Source organism: Scyliorhinus canicula, chromosome 20 (genome assembly GCF_902713615.1).
Source record: "Scyliorhinus canicula chromosome 20, sScyCan1.1, whole genome shotgun sequence".
In the NCBI taxonomy this organism is placed as follows: domain Eukaryota; kingdom Metazoa; phylum Chordata; class Chondrichthyes; order Carcharhiniformes; family Scyliorhinidae; genus Scyliorhinus; species Scyliorhinus canicula.
Genome location: NC_052165.1, coordinates 58,612,694 through 58,638,442, shown reverse-complemented (window position 1 = coordinate 58,638,442; position 25,749 = coordinate 58,612,694). Strand labels below are relative to the sequence as shown.

The 25,749-nt window shown below is 50.6% G+C and overlaps 1 protein-coding gene across 1 annotated transcript in view; it reads left to right on the top strand.

The window, feature by feature from the left end:
* The first annotated feature begins 497 nt into the window (after nucleotides 1-497).
* The window catches only part of fgd4a (FYVE, RhoGEF and PH domain containing 4a), a 340,499-nt gene continuing 315,247 nt past the window's right edge, over nucleotides 498-25,749 (top strand). Inside the window, exon 1 of the mRNA XM_038779936.1 lies at nucleotides 498-702. Within this exon, the coding sequence (XP_038635864.1) occupies nucleotides 618-702 (85 nt within the window). The 5' untranslated portion in view covers nucleotides 498-617. The remainder of the gene's footprint in view (nucleotides 703-25,749) is intronic.

The following is a 25,749-nucleotide window of genomic DNA, read 5'->3' as shown; positions in this document are numbered from 1 at the left end:
GGGGGTTACCTGGGTGCTGGGGCGGGGTTACCTGGGTGATGGGGCGGGGTTACCTGGGTGATTACCTGGTTGATGGGCGGGGTTACCTGGGTGATTACCTGGGTGATGGGGCGGGGTTACCTGGGTGATGGGGTAGGGTTACCTGGGTACTGGGGTGGGGTTACCTGGGTGATTACCTGGGTGATGGGGTGGGGTTACCTGGGTAATGGGGTGGGGTTACCTGGTGCTGGGATGGGGTTACCTGGGTGATTACCTGGGTGATGGGGCGGCGTTACCTGGTTGATTACCTGGGTGATGGGGTGGGGTTACCTGGGTGATGGGGCGGGTTTACCTGGGTGATGGGGCGGCGTTACCTGGGTGATTACCTGGGTGATGGGGCGGGTTTACCTGGGTGCTGGGGCGGGGTTACCTGGGTGACGGGCTGTGATTGGAAGGTTTCCCACAGGCGCAGCGCGGGACGCTGCCGCACTGAGCGCTGACAGGCTGCCAGTGGGTGCTGCACTATGTGAACTATTTGCAGTGTCTGACGTTTCTGTGAGCGTGCCTTGTATTCTCATTGAGTTGGATTTTGTTTTCTACCCCCACCCACTTTGTACTCGCTGGTAAAGGAGCTCAACATGCAGCAGGAGTTCAGGAGGGTTGCGCTAAAAAAGAGGGACATGAACGATTCTCTCCCCACACAGGAGCCACTGGGTGAAACGGGTAAGAGAGTCTTGGGTAAATGTTGCGCTGGAAAGTTCAACGAGCGAGTATAAATAGTGTAATTTAAGTTGGCTGTTAGATATCGCTCCCATTGCAAGGGTGATATTCCAGTGTTCAACCGCAGGGTGTCTGTTAACTCGGGATCCACCTTAAGACTTCACGTCAAACACTTCCTCAGTGCTGTGACCATCAGTAATCTCCTTTTCCCGTCTCCGAGTTGTTTACTCTCGAGACTCCATTAATGCTGGTCAAAACAACCCTGAAATGAATTGGATATAACTTTGGCTGTATTTGGATCAAATAAATATTCGTTTTATTGGAGAATACATTTCTGTGCAGTTGGCCAGAAAAGTGCCAGATATTTGGTTAGTTAGTGTAAGCTGGTAAAGGATTGAGGTTTTTGCTGACAATTGGTCTCCATGCACACGGAGCAGGAACATTTTTATAGGAGTTGCTGTGCCCACTCCCTCACTGCGGAGGGAGATGTGTATGGGCGAGGATAGCTCCAGTGACCATATATCCAAATGGTTTAAGGGATATTTGCTGCTAATGCTGACAGGTGAATGGAGACTACTTTGGGAAAAAGTTGCCAGAGGCTGGGGTGTTTCTGGATGTATGGGCGTGGTAGGGATGGGATACAGTAAATATGGGGATTGCAAATAGTTAAAAACGCAAAAGTCTGCAAACGCCCAGCCAGTCAGCCAACATTAATGAAAGAAAGGACAATCTTGGTGTTTCAAACATAATCCTTCATCGGGACTACCTTTTCTTTATTTTGAACTACTAGATCAAACCTTTTGACGTTTGGAGGTGTTCTTTAAGTATCTCTAGTAACCAGTAAGGAGCCAAATCCTCAAAAGGATGACGTACTGCTACTTAAATGTTGCCTGGTTTGTTTGGCAGAATGTTTTTTTAAAATCATTGAGTCCCTTCAGTGCAGAAGGAGGCCATTCGGCCTATCGACTCTGCCCCTACCCTCTGAAAGAGCACACTACCTGACCACCTAACCTACAGGTCCTTGGACAGTAAGGGGCAATTTATATGTCAGTCCACCTAACCTGCACATCTTTAGATTGTGAGAGGAACCACGGAGCACCCGGAGAAACCCACGCAGACACAATGAGAAAGTGCAAACTCCGCACAGATAGTCACCCAAGGCTGGAATTGAACACAGCTCCCTGGTGCTGTGAGGCAACAATGCTAAGTGCCATCATTGTCTTATTTTTCCTTGTTGATCTGTAAGCATAATCACCTTGATAGAGCCTTTTTACTGAGGCGATACAGCTGAGTAACAGATAAAGCAAGATAAATGGGACATAGATTGTATTCGGCTTTTCTTGTTTTCAAAGTAATTTATAAGTATCAATTTTTATTTAAATACTCCTTGTGCTCTTTATGACTGCTGATCAGGTTAATATCTGGTCAACTATTGCAATACAATCAATGAAATCCTTGACTTGCATTTGTCATGTGAGAGTACCTTTAAGAAACGGGTGTGTATATTTGTATCTGTAGTGAGAGTACCTTTAAGAAATGAGTGTTTATTACTGCAGTGATGTCAGAGAGTGGGTGGAGCTGGGCTGTCTGTCAGCTTTTTATTTCGTTTTAGGATGTTTGCTGCAGGGTGTGTTTTAGTTTCGTTTTCAGAGCTGGAAACCTGCAGTCACAGCCAGAAGGTGTATTAGAGTCTCTCTCTGTAATCTAAAGACTGTAAATCAATCCTGGTGATTTAAAACTAATGACAGTAGTGAATTTAACCTGATGTGCTTCTGGTAAAATGTGTTTTATTTCTTATGGATGTTAAAAGGAAAGCTTAAAGGATTACTTAGTGTTGTATTCTTTGGGGGTTGTATTTAAATTACCGGTTGCTAAGATATTCACTATGTTTTAAAATGTTAACTTGAGTTCAGAGAATACATATTGTTTTGCTTTAAAAATACTTTTCCATTTCTGTTGTACCACACCTATGGAGTGGGCCGTGTGCCCCCCATACCACAGTCTATTAAAAGTTGTGGGTCAGGTGAACTCCATAATACACTTTGGGGTTCTCTAAACCCTGGCCCACAACACAATCTTTGGTGATGCAGAAAGTTCAAACTAGTAAATCACAGTAGGTTTTTATCAGTTTCAATCTGATTCGTAAAGGACAACGAATAATCTTAAAATTCTGATGTTGGGAAGTTGACACCCGCCCCCTCTCGACTGACACCCCCTTCCCCCCCCTCTCGACTGACACTCCCCCCCCCTCGACTGACACCCCCTTCCCCCCCACCCCCCTCGACTGACACCCTCTTCCCCCCTCTCGGACTGACATCCCCTTCCCCCCCCCTCGACTGACACCCCTTTCCCCCCCCTCGAACTGACACTCCCTTCCACTTCTCTACTGACACCCCCTCTCCCCCCCCCCATCTCGGACTCACACCCCCTTCCCCCCTCTCGGCTGACCCCCTTCCCCCCCCTCGACTGACACCCCCTTCCGCCCTCTCGACTGACACGCCCATCCCCCCCCCACCACCCATCGGACTGACACCCCCTTCCCCCCCTCTCGACTGACGCCCTCTTTCCCCCCCCCCCCGGACTGACACCCCCTTCCACCCTCTCGACTGACACCCTCTTCCCCCCCTCGACTGATACCCCCTTCCCCCACCTCGAACTGACACTCCCTTCCACTTCTCTACTGACACCCCCTCTCCCCCCCCCCCATCTCGGACTCACACCCCCTTCCCCCCTCTCGGCTGACCCCCTTCCCCCCCTCGACTGACACCCCCTTCCGCCCTCTCGACTGACACGCCCTTCCCCCCCCATCACCCATCGGACTGACACCCCCTTCCCCCCCTCTCGACTGACGCCCTCTTTCCCCCCCCCCCCCCCCCGGACTGACACCCCCTTCCACCCTCTCGACTGACACCCTCTTCCCCCCCTCGACTGATACCCCCTTCCCCCCTCTCGGACTGACACCCCCTTCCCCCCCTCGACTGACACCCCCTTCCCCCCCTCTCGGACTGACACCCCCTTCCCCCCCCTCGACTGATACCCCCTTCCTCCCTCTCGGACTGACACCCTCTTCCCCCTTCTCGGACTGACACCCCATTCGCCCCCTCGACTGACACCCCCTCCCCCCCTCGACTGACACCCCCTTCCGCCCTCTTGACTGACACCCCCTTCCCCCCCCCCCCCCACCACCCATCGGACTTACCCCCCTTCCCCCCCCCCCCTCGACTGACACCCTCTTCCCCCCTCTCGGACTGACATCCCCTTCCCCCCTCTCGACTGACACCCCCTTCCCCCCCTCGGACTGATACTCCCTTCCCCTTCTCAACTGACACCCCCTCTCCCCCCCCCCTCTCGGACTGACACCCCCTCTCGGACTGACACCCCCTTTCCCCCCCCTCTCGACTGACACCCTCTTCCCCTCTCGGACTGACACCCCCCTTCCCCCCTCTCGGACTGACACCCCCTTCCCCCCCCACCACCGATCAGACTGACACCCTCTTCTCCCCCTCTTGACTGACACCCTCTTCCCCCCTCTCGGACTGACATCCCCTTCCCCTTCTCAACTGACACCCCCTCTCCCCCCCCCCCCCCCCCCTCTCGGACTGACACCCCCTCTCGGACTGACACCCCCTTTCCCCCCCTCTCTCGTCTGACACCCCCTTCCCCCCTCTCGGACTGACACCCCCTTCCCCCCCACCACCCATCGGACTGACACCCCCTTCCCCCCCTCTCGACTGACACCCTCTTCCCCCCTCTCGGACTGACATCCCCTTCCCCCCTCTCGGCCTGACACCCCCTTCCCCCCCCTCGGACTGACACCCCCTACCCCCCCTCGACTGACACCCCCTTCCCCCCCTCGACTGACACCCTCCCCCCCCTCTCGGACTGACATCCCCTTCCCCCCTCTCGACTGACACCCCCTTCCCCCCCTCGGACTGATACTCCCTTCCCCTTCTCAACTGACACCCGCTCTCCCCCCCCCCCCTCTCGGACTGACACCCCCTCTCGGACTGACACCCCCTTTCCCCCCTCTCGGACTGACACCCACTTCCCCCCTCTCGGACTGACACCCACTTCCCCCCCCCCCTCGACTGACACCCCCTTCTCCCCCTCTCGGACTGACACCCCCTCTCCCCCACCTCTCGGACTGACACACCCTTCCCCCCTCTCGACTGACCCCCTTCCCCCCCTCGACTGACACCCCTTTCCACCCTTTCGACTGACACCCCCTTCCCCACCCCCACCACCCATCGGACTGACACCACCTTCCCCCCCTCTCGACTGACACCCTCTTCCCCCCTCTCGAACTGACATCCCCTTCCCCCTCTCGACTGACACCCCTCCCCCCCCCCCCCCCTTGGACTGACACCCCCTTCCGCCCTCTCGACTGACACCCCCTTTCCCCACCCCCCACCACCCATCGGACTGACACCCCCCCCCCCTCTCGACTGACACCCCCCCCCCTCTCGACTGACACCCCCTTCCCCCCCTCGACTGACACCCTCTTCCCCCCTCTTGACTGACACCCCCTTCCCCCCCTCGGACTGATACTCCCTTCCCCTTCAACTGACACCCCCTCTCCCCCCCCCCCTCGGACTGACACCCCCTTCCCCCCTCCCCCACCACCCATCGGACTGACACCCTCTTCCCCCCTCTCGACTGACACCCTCTTTCCCCCTCTCGGACTGACACCCCCTTCCCCCCTCTCGACTGACACCCCCTTCCCCCCCTCTCGGACTGCAAGAAGTCTTACAACACCAGGTTAAAGTCCAACAGGTTTGTTTCAAACACGAGCTTTCGGAGCACGGCTCCTTCTTCAGGTGAATGGAAAGGCTTGTTCCAGAAATGTTTATATAGACACAGTCAGGGATGCCCCGGAATGCGAGCACCTGCAGGCAATCAAATCATCAAAGATGCAGAGAGAGAGGTAACTCCAGGTTAAAGAGATGTGAATTGTCCCAAGCCAGTTCAGTCGGTAGGCCTCTGCAAGTCCAGGCTTGTTGGTGGGGGCCGAATGTAATGCGACATGAATCCCAGATCCCGGTTGAGTCCGCATTCATGCGTGCGGAACTTAGCTATAAGTTTTTGCTCAGCAATTTTGTGTTGTCGCGTCTCCTGAAGGCCTCCTTGTAGAATGCTGACCCGGAGATCAGAGGCTGAATGTCCTTGACTGCTGAAGTGTTCCCCAACTGGAAGGGAACAGTCCTGCCTGTTGATAGTCGCACGATGCCCGTTTATTCGTTGTCGCAGTGTCTGCATGGTCTCGCCAATGTACCACGCTTCGGGACATCCTTTCCTGCAGCGTATGAGGTAGACTACATTGGTCGAGTCGCACGAGTATGCGCCGCGTACCTGGTGGGTGGTGTTGCATGAATGCGGACTCAACCGGGATCTGGGATTCATGTCGCATTACATTCGGCCCCCACCAACAAGCCTGGACTTGCAGAGGCCTACCGACTGAACTGGCTTGGGACAATTCACACCTCTTTAACCTGGAGTTACCTCTCTCTCTGCATCTTTGATGATTTGATTGCCTGCAGGTGCTCGCATTCCGGGGCATCTCTGACTGTGTCTATATAAACATTTCTGGAACAAGCCTTTCCATTCACCTGAAGAAGGAGCCGTGCTCCGAAAGCTCGTGTTTGAAACAAACCTGTTGGACTTTAACCTGGTGTTGTAAGACTTCTTACTGTGCTCACCCCAGTCCAACGCCGGCATCTCCACATCATGGCCCTCTCGGAGTGACACCCCCTCCCCCCCCTCGACTGATACCCCCTTCCCCCCTCTCGGACTGACACCACCCTCTCCCCCCCCCCTCTCGGACTGACACCCCCTTCCCCCCTCTCGACTGACCCCCTTCCCCCCCTCGACTGACACCCCTTTCCACCCTTTCGACTGACACCCCCCTTCCCCCCCCCCCCCACCACCCATCGGACTGACACCCCCCTTCCCCCCTCTCGACTGTCACCCTCTTCCCCCCCTCTCGGACTGACATCCCCTTCCCCCCTCTCGACTGACACCCCCTTCCCCCCCCCCAACCACCCATCGGACAGACACCCCCTCCCCCCCCTCTCGACTGACACCCCCTTCCCCCCCCACCACCCATCGGACTGACACCCCCTTCCCCCCTCTCGACTGACCCCCTTCCCCCCCCCTCGACTGACACCCCTTTCCGCCCTTTCGACTGACACCCCCTTCCCCCCCACCACCCATCGGACTGACACCCCCTTCCCCCCCTCTCGACTGACACCCTCTGCCCCCCTCTCGGACTGCCATCCCCTTCCCCCCTATCGACTGACACCCCCTTCCTCCCCCCCCTCGGACTGACACCCCCTTCCGCCCTCTCGACTGACACCCACTTTCCCCACACCCCACCACCCATCGGACTGACACCCCCTCCCCCCCCCCTCTCGACTGACACGCCCTTCACCCCCCACCACCCATCGGACTAACACACCCTTCCCCCCTCTCGATTGACACCCCCTTCCCCCCCTCTCGATTGACACCCCTTCCCCCCTCTCGACTGACACCCCCTTCCCCATCTCGACTGACACCCTCTTCGCCCTCTAGACTGACACCCCCTTCCCCCCCCTCGACTGACATCCCCTTCCCCCCCTCTCGGACTGACACCCCCATCCCCCCTCTTGACTGACACCCCCTTCCCCCCTCTCGACTGACATCCCCTTCCCCCCTCTTGACTGACACCACCTTCCCCCCCTCTCGGACTGACACCCCCTTCCCCCCTCTTGACTGACACCCCCTTCCCCCCCTCTCGGAGTGGCGTCCCCATCCCCACTCTCGACTGACACCCCCTTCCCCCCTCTCGACTGACACCCCCTTCATCCCCCTCTCGACTGACGCCCCTTTCCTCCCCCATCAGATTGACACCCCCTTCCCTCCTCTCGACTGACGCCCCCTTCCCCCCCCCCATCGGACTGACACTCCCTTCCCCCCTCTCGGACTGACCCCCAACCCATCGGACTGAACCCCCTTCCCCCTCCCCATTGGACTGACCCCCCTTCCCCCATTGGACTGACTGCCCCCTTCCCCCCACCATCGGACTGACCCCCCCTTTCCGCCCCCATTGAACTCCCCCTTCCCCTCCATCAGACTGACACCCCTCCCCCCCCCCCCATTGGACTGACACCTCCTTTCCCCCCCCACATCGGACTGAAACCCCCTTCCCCCACCCCACTCCCCATCGGACTTACACACCCCCCCTCTCGGACGGACACCCCCTTCCCCCCTCTCGACTGACACCCTCTTCCTCCCTCTCGGACTGACACCCCCTTCCCCCCCTCTCGACTGACACCCCCTTCCCCCCTCTCGGACTGACACCCCCTCCCCCCCCCCCTCGACTGATACCCCCCTTCCCCCCTCTCGGACTGACACCCCCTCTCCCCCCCCCTCTCGGACTGACACCCCCTTCCCCCCTCTCGACTGACCCCCTTCCCCCCCTCGACTGACACCCCTTTCCACCCTTTCGACTGACACCCCCTTCCCCCCCACCCCCACCACCCATCGGACTGACACCCCCTTCCCCCCCCTCTCGATTGACACCCTCTTCCCCCCTCTCGGACCGACATCCCCTTCCCCCCTCTCGACTGACACTCCCCCCCCCCCCCTCGGACTGACACCCCCTACCGCCCTCTCGACTGACACCCCCTTCCCCCCCCCACCACCCATCGGACTGACACCCCCTTCCCCCCTCTCGACTGACCCCCTTCCCCCCCTCGACTGACACCCCTTCCCCCCCCCCCACCACCCATCGGACTGACACCCCCTTCCCCCCCCCTCGACTGACACCCACTTCCCCCCTCTCGGACTGACATCCCCTTCCCCCCTCTCGACTGACACCCCCTTCCCCCCCTCACCACCCATCGGACAGACACCCCCTCCCCCCCCCCCTCGACTGACACCCCCTTCCCCCCCCACCACCCATCGGACTGACACCCCCTTCCCCCCTCTCGACTGACCCCCTTCCCCCCCTCGACTGACACCCCTTTCCGCCCTTTCGACTGACACCCCCTTCCCCCCCACCACCCATCGGACTGACACCCCCTTCCCCCCCTCTCGACTGACACCCTCTGCCCCCCTCTCGGACTGACACCCCCTTCCGCCCTCTCGACTGACACCCACTTTCCCCACACCCCACCACCCATCGGACTGACACCCCCTCCCCCCCCTCTCAACTGACACCCCCTTCCCCCCCCCACCCATCGGACTGACACCCCCTTCCCCCCTCTCGATTGACACCCCCTTCCCCCCCTCTCGATTGACACCCCCTTCCCCCCTCTCGACTGACACCCCCTTTCCCCATCTCGACTGACACCCTCTTCGCCCTCTAGACTGACACCCCCTTCCCCCCCCTCGACTGACACCCCCTTCCCCCCCTCTCGGACTGACACCCCCATCCCCCCTCTTGACTGACACCCCCTTCCCCCCTCTCGACTGACACCCCCTTCCCCCCTCTCGACTGACACCCCCTTCATCCCCCTCTCGGCTGACGCACCTTTCCTCCCCCATCGGATTGACACCCCCTTCCCTCCTCTCGACTGATGCCCCCTTCCCCCCCCCCCATCGGACTGACACCCTTCCCCCCTCTCGGACTGACCCCCAACCCATCGGACTGAACCCCCTTCCCCCTCCCCATTGGACTGACCCCCCTTCCCCCATTGGACTGACTGCCCCCTTCCCCCCCACCATCAGACTGACTCCCCCTTTCCGCCCCCATTGAACTCCCCCTTCCCCTCCATCAGACTGACACCCCTCCCCCCCCCCCATTGGACTGACACCTCCTTCCCCCCCCCCCCCCCCATCGGACTGAAACCCCCTTCCCCCACCCCACCCCCCATCGGACTTACAAACCCCCCCCTCTCGGTTTGACACCCCTTCCTCCCTCTCAGACTGACACCCTCCTTTATGGCAGTGACTGCTGTACAAAGGGGTGTAATGTACCTCTCTGTGCCCCAGTTACTCCATGATGACGCAGCCGGGGGCGCTTTTTGCAGCCCCTGTCTCACCCAGCCTGCCTGAGGATGGTCGGGTGAGACAGGGCTTTCGGAATCCGTGCGGAAGAAAGCCTCCGACAGAGATTGCCACTCCGAGGGAGTTACGGGCAATTGGGAGTCTTCATCGGGAATATGCAGCTGTGAAGCGAAGGTCTCGGAAGGAGCAGCCAAGCCGTCAAACCGCCCAATTCACCCAAGCCTTCAGGCACTACCTGCCCACTATATGGAAGATTCTACAGAGCAACTTCTCAGCCGTTTCAGAGTCTATCAAATCGGTGTGGAAGCAAGTCATCCGCAATCCCGAGGGAATGCCGAAGAAGAAGGTGACTTGGGAATGCCGAAGAAGAAGGTGACTTTGGCTCCTAAGTAATCCATGCCTCAATTGTAAAAGTCCATGGCTTCACCCCTCCCTATATTTGTGATTTTCTCCAGCCCCGAAAGCCTCCCAGATATCTCTGCTTATTCACTTCTGGTCTATTGCGCATCCTTGATTTTGATTGCTCCACCATTGGAGCCTGTGCCTTCAGCTGATGAAGCCGTAAGCTCTGGAATTATCTTCCAAAGCCCCTCTATCTGCCTTTAAAATGCTTCTTAACCCACCTCTGTGACCAGACGCGACTCTAATAGCTTCTTATGTGGCTCCATGTCAAATTCTGTTTGCTAATGCTTTTGTGAAGTTTCGTTTGATTTTCTGTTGCATTAAATGTGTGCAAATTGATGATGCTTGCAAATAAATATGAGTGCAAATAGTTGTTGACATGAAGTGGTTTTGCTTCACAGTAACTTCTCAGCTAAACTGTTCATTCAATCTGAATTTGGATTGCAGCTAAAATCCCAGAGGAAAGAGGAATGGGATAAGCCAGAAGAGGGAGTCTCGCACTGTTTTGTTCCTGAATTACTCTGGCCTCAGAATTGAACTGAACATCAATATTGAGAAACATTTTTAAAAATCAGATAACTTTAAGGAAATATTCAGGTTAAAATATTTGGGTAATAGAATAGAAAATAGTGATTATCAGGCAGTGATTTTCACACTTTTCTGTATGAATGATAGATTGGATATAACACAAGAAATTCTGTGACCACACAAGAGACAATTGGAACATTTCTGGAGTTTGGAATTAGGTGAAAGTTCGCAAATGGAAAGAAAAACTGGTCAAAAGGGAGAAAGAAGAGGGGAGTTTTGTTGGAAATTAATATACAAAGAACAAAGAAAGTTACAGCACAGGAACAGGCCCTTCGGCCTTCCAAGCCTGCACCGACCATGCTGCCTGTCTAACCTAAACTCTTCTTCTGGGGTCCGTACTCCTCTATTCCCATCCTATTTGTCAAGATACCCCTTATTAGTCACTATTGTACCTGTTTCCACCATCTCCTCTGGCAGCGAGTTCCAGGCACCCACTACCCTCTGTGTAAAAAAAAAACTTCCCTTGCACATCGCCTCTAAAGTTTGCCTCTCGTACCTTAAACGTATGCCCCCTAATAATTGTCTTTTCCACCCTGGGAAAAAGCTTCTGACTATCCACTCTGTCCATGCCCCTCATAATTTTGTAGACTTCCATCAGGTCGCCCCTCAACCTCCCGTTGTTCCAGTGAGAATAAACCGAGTTTATTCAACCTCTCCTCACAGCTAATGCCCTCCGTAGCAGGCAGCATCCTGGTAAACCTCTTCTATACCCTCCACCTCTTCTGTACCCTCCTTCTGTAGTGTAGCGACCAGAATTGAACACTATATTCCAAGTGTGGCCTAACTAAGGTTCTGTGCAGCTGCAGCATAGAACCGCCTGATAAGAGCAAGCATGTCATATGCCTTCTTGACTACCTGCGATGCTACTTTTATTGACCTTTGAACCTTTGTACCCAGATCCCTCAATACTCTTAAGGAATCTGCCATTTACTGTATATTTCCCACCTGTATTAGACCTTCCAAAATGGATCTATATCCTGCTGTATCCTCTAACAGCCCTTATTACTATCCGCAATTCCACCTTTGTGTCATCAGTTACCAGATAATGTTATATGTTATATCTTAGAACACAGAACATACAGTGCAGAAGGAGGCCATTTGGCCCATCGAGTCTGCACCAACCCACTTAAGCCCTCACTTCCACCCTATCCCCCTAACCCAATAACCCCTCCTAACCTTTTTTGGACACAAAGGGCAATTTAGCATGCCCAATCCACCTAACCTGCACGTCTTTGGACAGTGGGAGGAAACCGGAGCACCCGGAGGAAACCCACGCAGACACGGGGAGAACATGCAGACTCCGCACAGACAGTGACCCAGCAGGGAATCGAACCTGGGACCCTGGCGCTGTGAGGCCACAGCGCTAACCACTATACTACCGTGCTGCCCATTAATCAGACCAGTTACATTTCATCTAAATAATTTACATAAACTACAAACAGCAAAGGTCCCAGCACTAATCCCTGCGAAACACCATTAGTCACAGCCCTCCATTCAGAAATGCACCCTTCCCCTGTTACCCTCTGGCTTCTATGACTAAGCCAGTTCTGTATCCATTTTGCCAGCCCACCTCTGATACCTGCTGTACCAGTCTGCCATGAGGGACCTTGTCAAAGGCTTTACTGACGTGCATTTAGACAAGATCCACTGCCCTACCTTCATCAATCATCATTGGAAAAACCCAATCACAAAACGATACTGCCTCTTACTAATCTGTCCATTTGCTTCCAAATGGGAGTAAATCCTGTCCTGAAGAATCCTCTCCAATAGTTTATCTACCACTGATGGAAGGCTCACTGACCTGTAGTTTCCTGGATTATCCTTGCTAACCTTCTTAAACAAAGGAACAACATTAGCTGTTCTCCTGTCCTCTGGGACCTCATCTGTAGCCAGTGAGGATACAAAGATTTCTGTCAAGGCCCCAGAAATGTCCTCCCTTGCCTCCCTCAATATTCTGGGGTAGATCCCATTAGGCCCTGGGGACTTATACACCTTAATGTTTTTCAAAACGTCCAACACCTACTCCTTTTTGATTTCAATGTGACCAAGGTTATCTACACACCCTTCCCCAGACTCATCATCCACTAAGTCCTTGTCTTTGGTGAATACTGATGCAAAGTATTATCCTGGTACCCAGTATTATCCTGGTGAGCTGGTTTAGCTCACAAGGCTAAATCGCTGGCTTATAAAGCAGACCAAGCAGGCCAGCAGCACGGTTCGATTCCTGTACCAGCCTCCCCGGACAGGCGCCGGAATGTGGCGACTAGGGGCTTTTCACAGTAACTTCATTGAAGCCTACTCGTGACAATAAGCGATTTTCATTTCATTTCAAGTACTCATTCAGTACCACACCCATTTCCTCTGGTTCCAATGCATGGCGAGTCCCAGGCGATATAGGGGATGTTAATGCCACCCAGCACAACAATCCTGTTGCTTTTACATCTTTCCAACCTCTGCCTACATATCTGCTCCTCTGTCTCCTGCTGTCTATTGGTAGGCCTGTAGTAAATCCCCAGCATTGTGACTGTACCCTTCCTATTCCTGAGCTCTACCCATATTGCCCCGCTTCATGAGCCCTCTGCAATGTCCTCCCACAGTAAAGCTGTGATATTCTCCTTAACCAGTAGTGCAACTCGGGACATGCTGCCGTTGGCGTTGGCGGGTAGAGTACAGTCCGTTAAAATGACGGTGCTCCCGAGGTTTTTGTTTTTGTTTCAGTGCCTCCCCATTTTTGTTCCGAGGGCCTTTTTTGGGAGGGTGAACAGCAGCATTCTGGGATTTGTTTGGGCGCATGGGACTCCGAGGCTAAGGAGGGTCTTTTTGGAGCGGGGCAGGGATAGAGGGGGGCTGGCGCTGCCCAACCTCTCTGGGTACTATTGGGCAGCTAACGTCTCGATGGTACGTAAGTGGGTAATGGATGGGGAGATGGCATCCTGTGGTGGCACAAGCCTGAAGGCACTGGTAACGGCACCGCTGCTGCTCCCTCCAACGAGGTACACTACGAGCCCGGTGGTGGCGGCCACCCTCAAAATTTGGGGGCAGTGGAGGCGACACATGGGGGGAAGTGGGGGGCTCGGTGGAGGCCCCGCTGCGGGGGAACCACCGGTTTGTCCCAGGGAACATGGATGGCGGGTTCGTGGGGTGGCACAGGGCGGGCATTAGGAAGTTGGGAGACCTGTTTATTGACGGGAGGTTTGCAAGCCTTGGTGAACTGGAGGAGAAGTTTGAGCTCCCCCCGGGGAATATGTTCAGGTACCTTCAGGTCAAGGCGTTTGCTAGGCGACAGGTGGAGGGGTTCCCTTTGTTGCCCCCGCAGGGGGGTAAGGGATAGGGTGCTTTTGGGGGTATGGGTCGGGGATGGGAAGGTGTCTGACATCTACCAGGTAATGCAGAAGGTGGGGGAGGCGTCGGTAGAGGAGCTGAAGGCTAAGTGGGAGGTGGAGCTGGGGGAGCAGATTGAGGAGGGGACATGGGCGGATGCCCTGGAGAGGGTGAACTCCTCCTCTTCATGTGCGAGGCTTAGTCTCATCCAGTTCAAGGTGCTGCACTGGGCCCACATGTCCGGATCTAGAATGAGTAGGTTCTTTGGGGGCGAAGACAGGTGCGTCAGGTGTTCGGGGAGTCCAGCGAACCATGCCCATATGTTCTGGGCATGCCCGGCACTGGAGGAGTTCTGGAAGGGGGTGGCGGGGACGGTGTCGAGGGTGGTGGGATCCAGGGTCAAGCCAGGTTGGGGACTCGCGATATTTGGGGTTGGGGAGGAGCCGGGAGTGCAGGAGGCGAAAGAGGCCGATGTCTTGGCCTTTGCGTCCCTAGTAGCCCGGCGGAGGATCTTGCTGCACTGGAAAGATGCGAGACCTCCGAGTGTGGAGACCTGGATTAATGACATGGCGGGATTCATTAAGTTGGAACGGGTCAAGTTCGCCCTGAGGGGGTCGATTCAAGGGTTCTTTAGGAGGTGGCAGCCTTTCCTCGACTTTCTGGCTCAACGATAAGGTACTAGGTCAGCAGCAGCAGCAACCCGGCCGGGGGGGGGGGGGGGGGGGGGTTTAGGGGGATAGTGTTTAAGTTAATTTGCTTATTGTTAATTTATTCTGTGGTTTATTGGGTTGGGGGGTGGGGGGTTTGTTATATGCGTTGTTACGGGTGCCGGGGGGGTGTTTATTATTATTATTATTGTTATTATTGTATTGTTTTGTTGATATGTATTTTTCAAAAAATTTCAATAAAAATTATTTTTTTAAAAACCAGTAGTGCAACTCCCCCACCCCTTTTACATCCCCCCTCTATCCCTTCTGAAACGTCTGAATTCTGGAACGTTTAGCTGCCAATCCTGTTCCTCCTTCAACCAAGTCTCTGTAATGGCAACAACATCATAGTTCCAAGTACTAATCCAAGCTCTAAGTAATAATAATAATCTTTTATTAGTGTCACAAGTAGGCTTGCATTAACACTGCAGTGAAGTTACTATAAAAATCCCCTAGTCGCCACACTCAGGCACCTGTTTGAGTACACTGAGGGAGAATTCAGAATGCCCAATTCACCGAACAAGCAGGACGTTTGGGACTTGTGAGGTTCTTCTTCCTTCTTGGCACAGGGAGTAATCCGAGATTACAACTCTAGAGATCCTGCCTTTTAACTTTCTACCTAACTCACTGAGTTCCTGCTGAAGAACCTTGTCACTCTTTGTGCCTTTGTCGTTAGTACCAATATGTGCCACCGTACCAATATGTATATAGGGGACTATGGGGGACTGTTTCTATTTGTACATCAATTATTTGGATATAGTGCTACATGCAGATTATTTGACAGGAAGGATTTGGTGTTGTTTAAATTTCCCTGACCGTACATGTGTATCTTAAGTTAATTTTTATTCATTGATGAAATGTGGGCATTTCTGGCAAAGCCGGTGTTTATTGACCACCCTTAATTGCCCTTGAGACGATGGTGGTGAGCTGCCTTCTTCAATCAATTTATCAATATCAATATTAAAAAGTAAATTATTAAGTAGAATATTAAAAGTAAAAGTTGACAGCTGACATTCTTTTAAGTGCAGAAAAATACTTTTCACTGTACCTTGGTACACGTGACAATAAACCAATCCAATCCAATCCAATCCAAAGTGTCACATCATCAATAATGTCTGAGATACCTTGCTCTTCCAGGGTAATCTGAGGCAGACAGGGGGCATTTCAGGGCCGAAAGTGATGGTTTTAGGCCCATTCCTGAGTTTGCGCGATACACAGCATGAAATGATCTGATCAGGTCAACTATTATACTACAGGATGCCTTTTGATGTGCCATATTTCAGCATGGATGGCACAGTGGTTAGCACTGCTGCCTCACAGCGCCGGGAATCCGGGTTCAATTCCAACCTTGGGTCACTGTCTGTGTGGAGTTTGCATTTTCTCCCCGTGTCTGCGTGGGTTTCCTCTGGGTGCTCTGGTTTCCTCCCACAGCTTAAAGATGTGTAGGTTAGGTAGATTGGCCATGCTGAATTGCCCCTGAGTGTTCAAAAGGTTAGGTGGGGTTACTGGGTTACGAGGATAGGGTCGGAACTTGGGCCTAGGTAGGGTACTCTTTCCAAGGGTCGGTACAGTCCCGATGGGCCAAATGGCCTCCTCCTGTTCTGTAGAGATTCTACCAAGGTTGAAGGGCTTGGGCCCCCTCCAGAGGTGGCCGATATGGCCAATCTTATAGAATGTAGACTGTAAGAATCCCATAATGTGTATTGCCTATTGTAAGTAGGCTTGTAGTAATCCTGGGGAGAGAACCCCAGGCAGATTTCTCAACTAGTATGCAAAGGAAAGAGACATTTGACTGTTCAAAGCTGAATTTGACTGTAGGATGGAGCCCATTAAAACAAGTGAGGAAATTAGTACATGCGGCTGCAGATATAAATATAACCAACTTATCATCCACATATCAGAAATGTGCAATGAGAAAGATGTTAGGCTTCATTTCATTGAATACACATTTCTCATTGAACCTGACACAGATGTTTGTGAGAGCTGGACCTAGAGAGGGTCCCATGACAATGCCATCTATCTGGGCATACATGGTGCCATTAAAGCCCAACTCAACGGTGTAAGTTCCCAAGTTCACAAGCTCAGTGAATACTGATCATGTCTTGGTGACGGATCTAGATCGCTTTAATATAATGCTGCAGCGTAAAATATCTGTGGTCTCCTTGAGTGGAAAATTGGTGAATAGGCTCGCAATGTAAATGAACACATGGACACAGTATTGCTATCAATACGGGACTGGTTAGCTCAGTTGGCTGAACGGCTGGTTTGTGATGCAGAGTGACAGCAACAGCGCAGTTCAGTTACCATACCAACTGTGAAGTTATTCACATCTTCTCAAATTTGCCTCTCACCTGAGGTGTGGTGACCCTCGGGTTAAATCATCACTGGCTAGCTCCCTCTCTCAGCTGCCTCCATGAGTGGTGAGTGCCGAGGACCTCTGGGACTGTGGTGACATTTACATTTATTTCATTTTAATTACTTTATAAATGCAAAGAAATCCTTCACCGTGTATGTGGAAACGTGCCCAAGTTGTAACAATTCACCTAATCATTTGGCCAATTCATTTTATGCAGAACTGGTCATAGATAAGATAAGGCGGAAAGGGACATCATTTTTGTGCGTCTTTCGCAGCCCATACATACTGTGGACTGCGAGGACAAATCCTGTGATTTACATCACATTGTGGTTTCTTGCACAGTCCAGCCAGCATTCTTTTTAGCTTGCTTTCAAGCAAGATATTCTGGTTATTTTGAGTGGCAGGTCCAATGGATATGAATTTGGAGACATCATTAAGAATAGCATGCATTTTGTTGACATAGTCACATTTGTTAAGGATTAGTACTTCTGTCCTTTTGCCAAGTTTATGATGTGTATGTCCACATTGGTCTTAAGGCCTTACAACACTGTAAGACATTTGCCTTGCATGTGAAAATCAGACAGGTTGTTTGGAATCCCGCAATATGTGTGTGTGTGTACTAGAGCACCTGGGCATGTTTTCAATGATTCAGTGTCTTCAGGCATGCTGGTTTCTGATAGAATACCTGGGAGCAGAGGAGTTCAAACTAAGCAAATACCTCTTCCCATTTGATTGGTGGTTAAGGCATACCAAAATATGCGCAAGAACAAATGCCTCGCTTTCTGAACGTATTTGTTGCATGTTTAGTGGCATTGTTAACTACATTGCCAGACCCCTTCTGATTAAGTGAGTTTCCAGTGAAGACGTGTTTCAAACAGTATGTGCAGCCAAATATTAAAGCAATGTAGTGACAAACAGATCAAATCGAAAAATGAAAGAAATTTGTGCACCTCAGATAAAGCGTAGGGCATGGCTTAAATTAGTAATCCTATTACCAATCTGTTCAATCTCATCTCGCATAAACATTCGCTCAATTGGGATTATCAACGCATCTAGAAATGAAAACTGCCACAACCTTAGGTTTAATACACTCTTGGACAAAGCTGATAGCTAGCTCACCTGTTCTTAACTTACCTGTAAGTCAAACTATGTTGTCGCTCTCCCGAATTTGGTCTTTGTTGTTTGTATCTCTGTCTCAATTGCGTGTACAAATTGTCAGTTTGGTAATACAGAATATAAGTCTTGATGACGAGATGCATATTTGCAAAATGATTAAAACGCATATTTTACAATACAATTAATTGTCTTCTGTGTCGGTTAATGCTTTATCTACTTTTTAAAATTGTAGTCGCATACCGTGACTTGATTTATTGAATGCAAAATATGTATTTTAAGCATGTTTCCAGGGTGCAATAATATGCGTTAGTCAGCTGAACGGTTTTATTTATCTTCCAGCTGTTGTTATTCACAATTTCCTGAAGAAGTATTTTTATTTAAGTAAAGTCTATATTGCATGTTTTTCTCCAAATACACAGAATCTGAGCAACAGCACATTCCAGTAATTTGTCGCATTCATTCGGGTTTATAAACTTCAGAAAATGTAATGTGAAATATTACAGCACAGAAACGGGCCATTCGGTGCCAGCATTTATGCTCAAAATGAGTTTTTACATCAGACCCTATCAATATATTATATTTCCTTTTTCTCTCATGATCTTTTCAAGCTTTTAAATACATCTATGCCGTTAACTTCAACTGCTCCTTCTGGTAGCGACTTCCACATTATAACTCTCTGTATAATCCTCTTCAATTCCCTATTGGATTTCCTAGTAACCATTTAACATCTAGTTCCCAAGTTCTGGTCTCCTCCACAAGTGGAAACATCTTTGTCTACCAAACAAACAATTTTGTGACCTTGAAGACTTTGCATTACTCTTCTCTTTTCTCGAGAAAGGAGTCCCAGCCTGTTCAATATTTTGTGATAATTCAATGTCTCAATTCTAGTATAATTCTGCTTAATTGATTTTTCTGCTTCTTTCAAATGCCGCTATATCTTTTTTTATAATATGGAGAGCGCCAAGTGTGACCTAAACAAGGTTCTATACCCGTTAAACGTTACTTCGCTGTTTTTCAATTGTATCCCTCTTGAAATAAACACCAGTGATTTTTGTTTTTAAAAATGTTCTTATTAAACTGCATTGCGACTTTTAGTGATTTGTGTACCTCCTGTTTTCCTTGCTAATTAGGCACTAGCTTTCCTACCAAATTGTATTACCTCGCAGATAGATACACATGTTGAAGTTCATTTGTCAATTACATGCCATTCTGCAAGTTTATTAGTGCCTTCCTGTATTTTGTTGCAATCTTGTTCTATAAATAAATAAACCACCTAATTTAGTGTCAGCCACAAATTTCAAAACTATACACCCAGTTCCCGAGTCCAAATTGTTTATGTAAATACTGATTCTTGTGGAACACTACTTCTCCCCATTTTCTATTCTGAGTACCTTTAAACCTTACTTTCTGTATTCTGTTTTGTAGCCAGCCCAGAGCAGAAAAGAGCAATAGAATGTGGGAAATAATTGGTACTGGTCCAAACTAGTCTTGCTTACAGTACCTTAAAATGGAACTCTGGGTCAGCACGGTGGCGCAGTGGTTAGCATTGCTACATCACGGTGCTGGGGTCCCAGGTTCGATCCCGGCTCTGGGTGACTGTCCGTGCGGAGTTTGTACATTCTGTGTTTGCGTGGGTTTCGCCCTCACAACCCAAAGATGTGCAGGGTAGGTGGGTTGGCCATGCTAAATTGCCCCTTAATTGGAAGAAATGGATTGGGTACTCTAAATTTTTTTTTAAAATGGAACTTTGTTCGGAACCAGTAGCAGCCATTACCACGGTTTGCTGATTTCTGCTTCTGACTTCGCATGTACTGACTTTGGTCATGAGTTTACTATGTGGCGCCTCAAAGTTCTTTTGGAAATTCAAGAACAAGGCATCTACTGCACCACACATTGGCAAACCTACAGTGCAAAAGGAGACCATGCAGCCCATCGAGTCTGCACCGACCCTCTGTAAGAGCACCCTACCTAGGCCCACTCCCCTGCCCTATCCTCGTAACCCATCTAACCTTTGGACACTAAGGGGCCTATCAACCTAACCTGCACATCTTTGAACGTATCTACCCTTTCTGTTACTTCTCTAAAGAATTCAGTAGGATTTGTCAAGTATGATCTCTTTTGGAATCTGTGCTAACTATTGTATTTTCAGTTTCCAAATGTTTTTATTCAGCTTTGATTAAGGATCCCATTAATTTTCTTGCCACCATTGTTAAGCTTATTGGTCCATAGTTCCTTGTGCTTGTTCTTTATCCTTTTTTATATGAAGGAATCACATTAACTGTCCGCCATTCTTCTTGTGCTGTTACTTTTTTAAGAAATTAATAATAATTTTATTGTTTCATAGTGGTATTGTTGCTAGCCAAGTAATCCTGAGACCCAGGGTAATGCTCTGAAGACCCGGGGTTTAATCCCACAAGGCCAAACAGTGGAATTTTTATTTAATAGAAATCTAGAATTAAAAGCCTAATGGTGACATTGGAACTATTGTCAATTGTTGTAAAAACCCATCTGGTTAGCTAATGTCCCTTTGGTGTGGGGGGGTTTCTCCACGTCGCGCCCACAGTTAGTCAGCCATCCTGCACTGGTGAGCTAAGCAGGACGGTTCCTCCTTTCAGCTGCCCCCTCCACCCCACCTCCCGGCTTTCAGGACCCCTCCCCTGCTGACCTTCTCTGGGGCCCTTAAAACCCCAGTCTTATGGAGATGCCCCCCCCCCCCCCCCCCGTGCTCAACCCCTGACACTGCCAAGCTGGCACCTTGGTACTGCCAGGGCTCCATGCTGGCAGCACCAGGGTGCCCGGGTGTCAGGGGGTGCCAGAGTACCATCCGGTCTTGTCCCTGACCACCTGGAGTTCTTTAATGGCCTGCGAGACTCCCCGAGGTGCCGTCACGTCTGGTCTACTTTTGTGGAAACCATTGCTAAACGGCGCCCTGGTGAGATCTCGCAGCCGCGGCTGTTGACCCAGATGTGCCGAGTAAAAGCGGCGTTTGGCTCTCTGGATCTGGCCCAGTGAGGGTAACATCCCAATCGCGCCGGGCAGAGCGTGTTGGTGACTCGCGTTGGCCCGGCACAGAGCCTGATTTGGGGCTCTGACGGAATCCACCCGTTGCGCTTGGATCCACACCAGGCACAACGAGGCAGTTGCATCACACCCTGTATAATTATTTGGATCTTCATGTGCACCATGTTAGTCTGCCAGATAAACACTGAGTTAATTATTTAATATCTGTCACTTCAATGTCATTTATAAGTGTGTATACCTTAGTCGCCCTATTCTGATTTTTTCTTTCTGTGTGATATAGAGTAGTTTACTATTTCCTTTTATATTCCTTGATAATTTACTTTTGTAGCTTCTCTTTGCCTTCCTAACTTTTTGACTTAATCATAGAAGGTTTACGGCACAGAAAGAGGCCACTTAGCCTGTTGTGCCTGTGTCGGCCGGAAAAAAAGAGTAATCTTGGGCAGCACAGTAGCACAGTGGTTAGCATAGTTGCTTCACAACTCCAGGGTCCCAGGTCCGATTCCCAGCTTGGGTCACTGTCTGTGCGGAGTCTGCACATCCTCCCCGTGTCTGCGTGGGTTTCGTCCGGGTGCTCCGGTTTCCTCCCAGTCCAAAGATGTGCAGGTTACGTGGATTGGCGATGGTCAAATTGCCCTTAGTACCCATAAGTGTTAGGTGGGGTTACGGGGATAGGGTGGATGTGTGGGCTTGGGTAGGGTGCTATTTCTAAGGGCCGGTCAGACTCAGTGGGCCGAATGGTGTTGCTCGTTATGCTTTCTTAATTTGCTGTTTTAATTACCTTTGCTCAAGTATCTTTCTGATATCACCACAAGGTTCAAAACCGAATACTGATCAATGACTCGATACACTAGTTAGTCAGTTTGAAATCAATGCACATTTATTTACACATACAGTCAATTATTACTCATGCACAAACTCTACTCACTAAACTACAACTACTACTAAAAGCCTATACTTAGCTTCGGGCGCCCACTCAGTCAAAGGAACAATGGCCATTGTCCGGTTCTGATACTGCTGGCTTCGAACTGGTATAGAATAGTAGCTAGGAGCGCCTATCTCGTAGCGTGCGTTGACCTTAGACTTACTTGGTTGGTGCTTGACGGGCCTCTCGTCGCCGAGAGCCAAATGCCAAGGTGAAGGTGAAGAGTTCGAGAGTTTTTAAGACAGCGCTCTGACCTTGGGGACTCTGATTTATACCCCAAAGGGTTTCGCACCTTACTGGGTGGTTCCTGATCTTGGTCCCAATTAATTGGACCATGTCCCAATCATTTGTATCGATTCTCTCCAATAAAGGGGCCGTTCCTCGATCGTTGGGCGGGCTCTAGGCAACCGTTGGCCTGCCTTTGTTTTAGTCTCCACTGGCGGCAGGGAGTCTGTCCTGGTACCGATTGTTTAAATGTTTCTCTTTTGTCCCCGGAGATAGCTCATTACTATGCTAATGGATTGTAGTATTAGTTCTGTCTGGGACCTGCAAGTTCCAATCCACAGGCAAACCTTGCACCTGCTTGTTTTCCTAGTACTGTCCAATTTTCCCTGTATTCTTTCCGAATGTCCATTTTGGAATCGGGACATGGACACCCCAGGTGGTTACAATGGCCTCCTTCTGCCCTGAACATTCTATGATTTTAATCCTACTTTCCATCATTTGATCTGTGGTCCTGCAGGTTACGGCACTTCAGCTGCACATCCAGACACCTTTTATATGAGAGGAGGATTTCTGTCTCTGCCATCTTCCCAGGAAGTGAATTCCAGACCCTACCACTCTCTGGGTGCAGTTTCCTTCCCCCATCTTGCCTCAATCCTTCCACCAATAATTTTGAATCTATGTCCCTTGGTCACTGACCTCTCTGCTCAGAAATAGGCTTTTCCCATCTACCCTATCCAGGCCCTTCACAATTTTGTAACTGTTGATCAAATCTCCCTCAGCCAACTCTGTTCCAAGGAGAATAATCGCGGTCTATCCCAGTGTTTTTCAAACTTTTTTCCCGGGGACCCATTTTACCAACCAGCCAACCTTCACGGCCCACGCCGGCCCACCTTGGCGGCCCACGCCGGCCCACCTTGGCGGCCCACGCCGGCCCACCTTGGCAGCCCACGCCGGCCCACCTTGGCGGCCCACGCAGGATGACCTTGGCAGCCCACGCAGGATGACCTTCGAGTCCCACCATTTTCTCTTACCTTGTTTGCTGACAAGATGGAGGAATCGCAATCGCGCCCAAAGCGCGTGATGTCAACATGCTCTCTGCCTCCCTTCAGGCAGGAAGGTTACATAGAAGTTTTAAAAACATCTTCTGCATCTCCGATTGCGCAAATCCGCAGACAACAGCCGCAGCAGACGGCTTTTAACAAAGCCGGCTGTGAGCGGCCTTCAAAGAGGCCGCGACCATATTAAAAAAATGTGACTGCACTGCGCGTGTGTACCTGCTCATTGGAGCGCATGCGCAGTTTTGACGCATTGATAAAAGCCGGCTGCTGCGGCTGTTGCCCGCGAATTTGCGCAATCAGGAGCGCCGTGACACCTCCCGACACCTGCCTGCGACCCACCTTTCCGCAGAACTGCACATTCCAAACCTTTCTGTATTCCCTTTCATCTACTTTCACATCTATATACTAAGTGTATGCCTTAAATTTTACTTTAGTTAAATTTTTTTTTTTGTTGCAATATGGCTTGTTCTTGTGTTTTAGCAGGAGCTATTTGTGGGCTCCATTGATCATTGTTTTAAATATTGCCTGTTGCTGCTCTCTCCGTCTTTTTAAAATCATTTTTGTTGCAATTTATTGCTTTTGGCATTCTTACTTAAGCCCTTCACAATCTTTATCTTAAACGTAATGAATGCTAACTTCCTGGATTTACCATATTCCTTTCTTGTTTCTGCACCGTTTATTTCCAACATTAAGGTGAGTGGTAAAGAATATCTTCCATTATTTACAGTTTTCACATAATGGACAGAATTTTGGAAATCAATCCCCAAAGCACCAGTAAAAATCCAGAACACATTTGAATGAATTTTATTGATTTTATTTATTCTGACATTTTATATCCGTATTCTGACCCATATACATAGCATCAACACCCCAATTATAAAACAGGAAATGTTTTGGTTAACCCAACACAGGCCATGGAACATTAATCACCATTATTTGTATTCCACATGTAGACGTATTATGCTTATTTATCCAGACGGCAATGAAAATGCTGGGGGAAAAAATCCCCAACAATCGCACCAAAAACTATGCTCTCAACTTAATCTACAGATTTTATTCAATTTACTCACATTTTCTGTCATGTTACATTTGTTGCTGGTTATATTCTGTGTAGCACAGTCTGGGCTCCGCCAGGGTCACTCAGCTCCTGACCTTATTACATTTTGGTTCAAACATAGACAAAAGAGCTGCACTCCAGAGATGAGGGGTAAGTGACTGCTTTTGATCTCAAGGCAGCATTTGACACAATGTGGCATCAGTGAGGCCAAGCAAAACTGGAGTAAATGGGAATCAGAACTCTCAGCTGGAGTCATATCTATCGCAAAGGGAGATGGTTGTGGTTGTTGGAGGTCAATTATTTTGGTTCCAAAACATTGTTGTAGGAGCTCCTCAGGGTAGTGTCCTAGGCCCAACCATCTTTAGTTGCTTCATCAATGACCTTCCTCCCATCGTAAGGTGAGAAGTTGGGATGTTAGCTGATGATTGTACAATGTTCAGTACCATTCACAACTCCTCAGATACCAAAGCAGTCTGTGTCCAAATGCAGCAAGGTCTGGACAATATCCAGGCTAGAGCTGACAAGTGGCAAGTAACATTTGTATCACACAAGTGCCAGGCAAAGACCATCTCCAACAAGAGAGAATCTAACCATTGTCTCTTGACATTCAGTTACATTACCATTGCTAACTCTCTCATTATCAACATCCTGGGGTTACCGTTGACCCAAAACTAACAGGACCAGCCAAACAAATACTGTGGCTACAAGAGTAGGTCAAAGGCTAGTATTCCTGTGGCACATAACTCCTCTTCTGACACAAAGCATGTCCATCATCTACAAGGCACAAAGTCAGGGGTTTGATGGAATGCTCCCCATTTGCCCGGATAAGTGAAACTCCAACACAACTCCAGAAACTTGAGATTATCCAAGACAAAGCAGCCTGCTTGATTGGCACCACATCCATGATGCACCATCGATTGCACGCGAGGCGAGTGATTTACCAATGTCAGTCTTTAATTAACTAGAACACAGCCTGGCGATCGTCTACAGTGGAAAGGAACGATCGTCAGGCTTCTGAGCATTTATACCTCGTTGATAGAGGCGTGGTTAACTCAGCCTCTCGGCCAATCGGTCGAGAGGCACATGACCGACCAGGGCCAATGGTAAGCCGACGTTCTGGCCCAATGGCAGACGAGTATGCAGATCATATCATCACATTCACCCCTTACGGAGAAGGAAGGCGGGGGGGGGGGGGGTGAACGAGACCCGGGGTGGGGGGGGGGGGGAAGAACTGATGATATGAGTAGCCGTCGGGAGAATAATTTTCTCTCCGTACCCTTGTCGAATTTGGG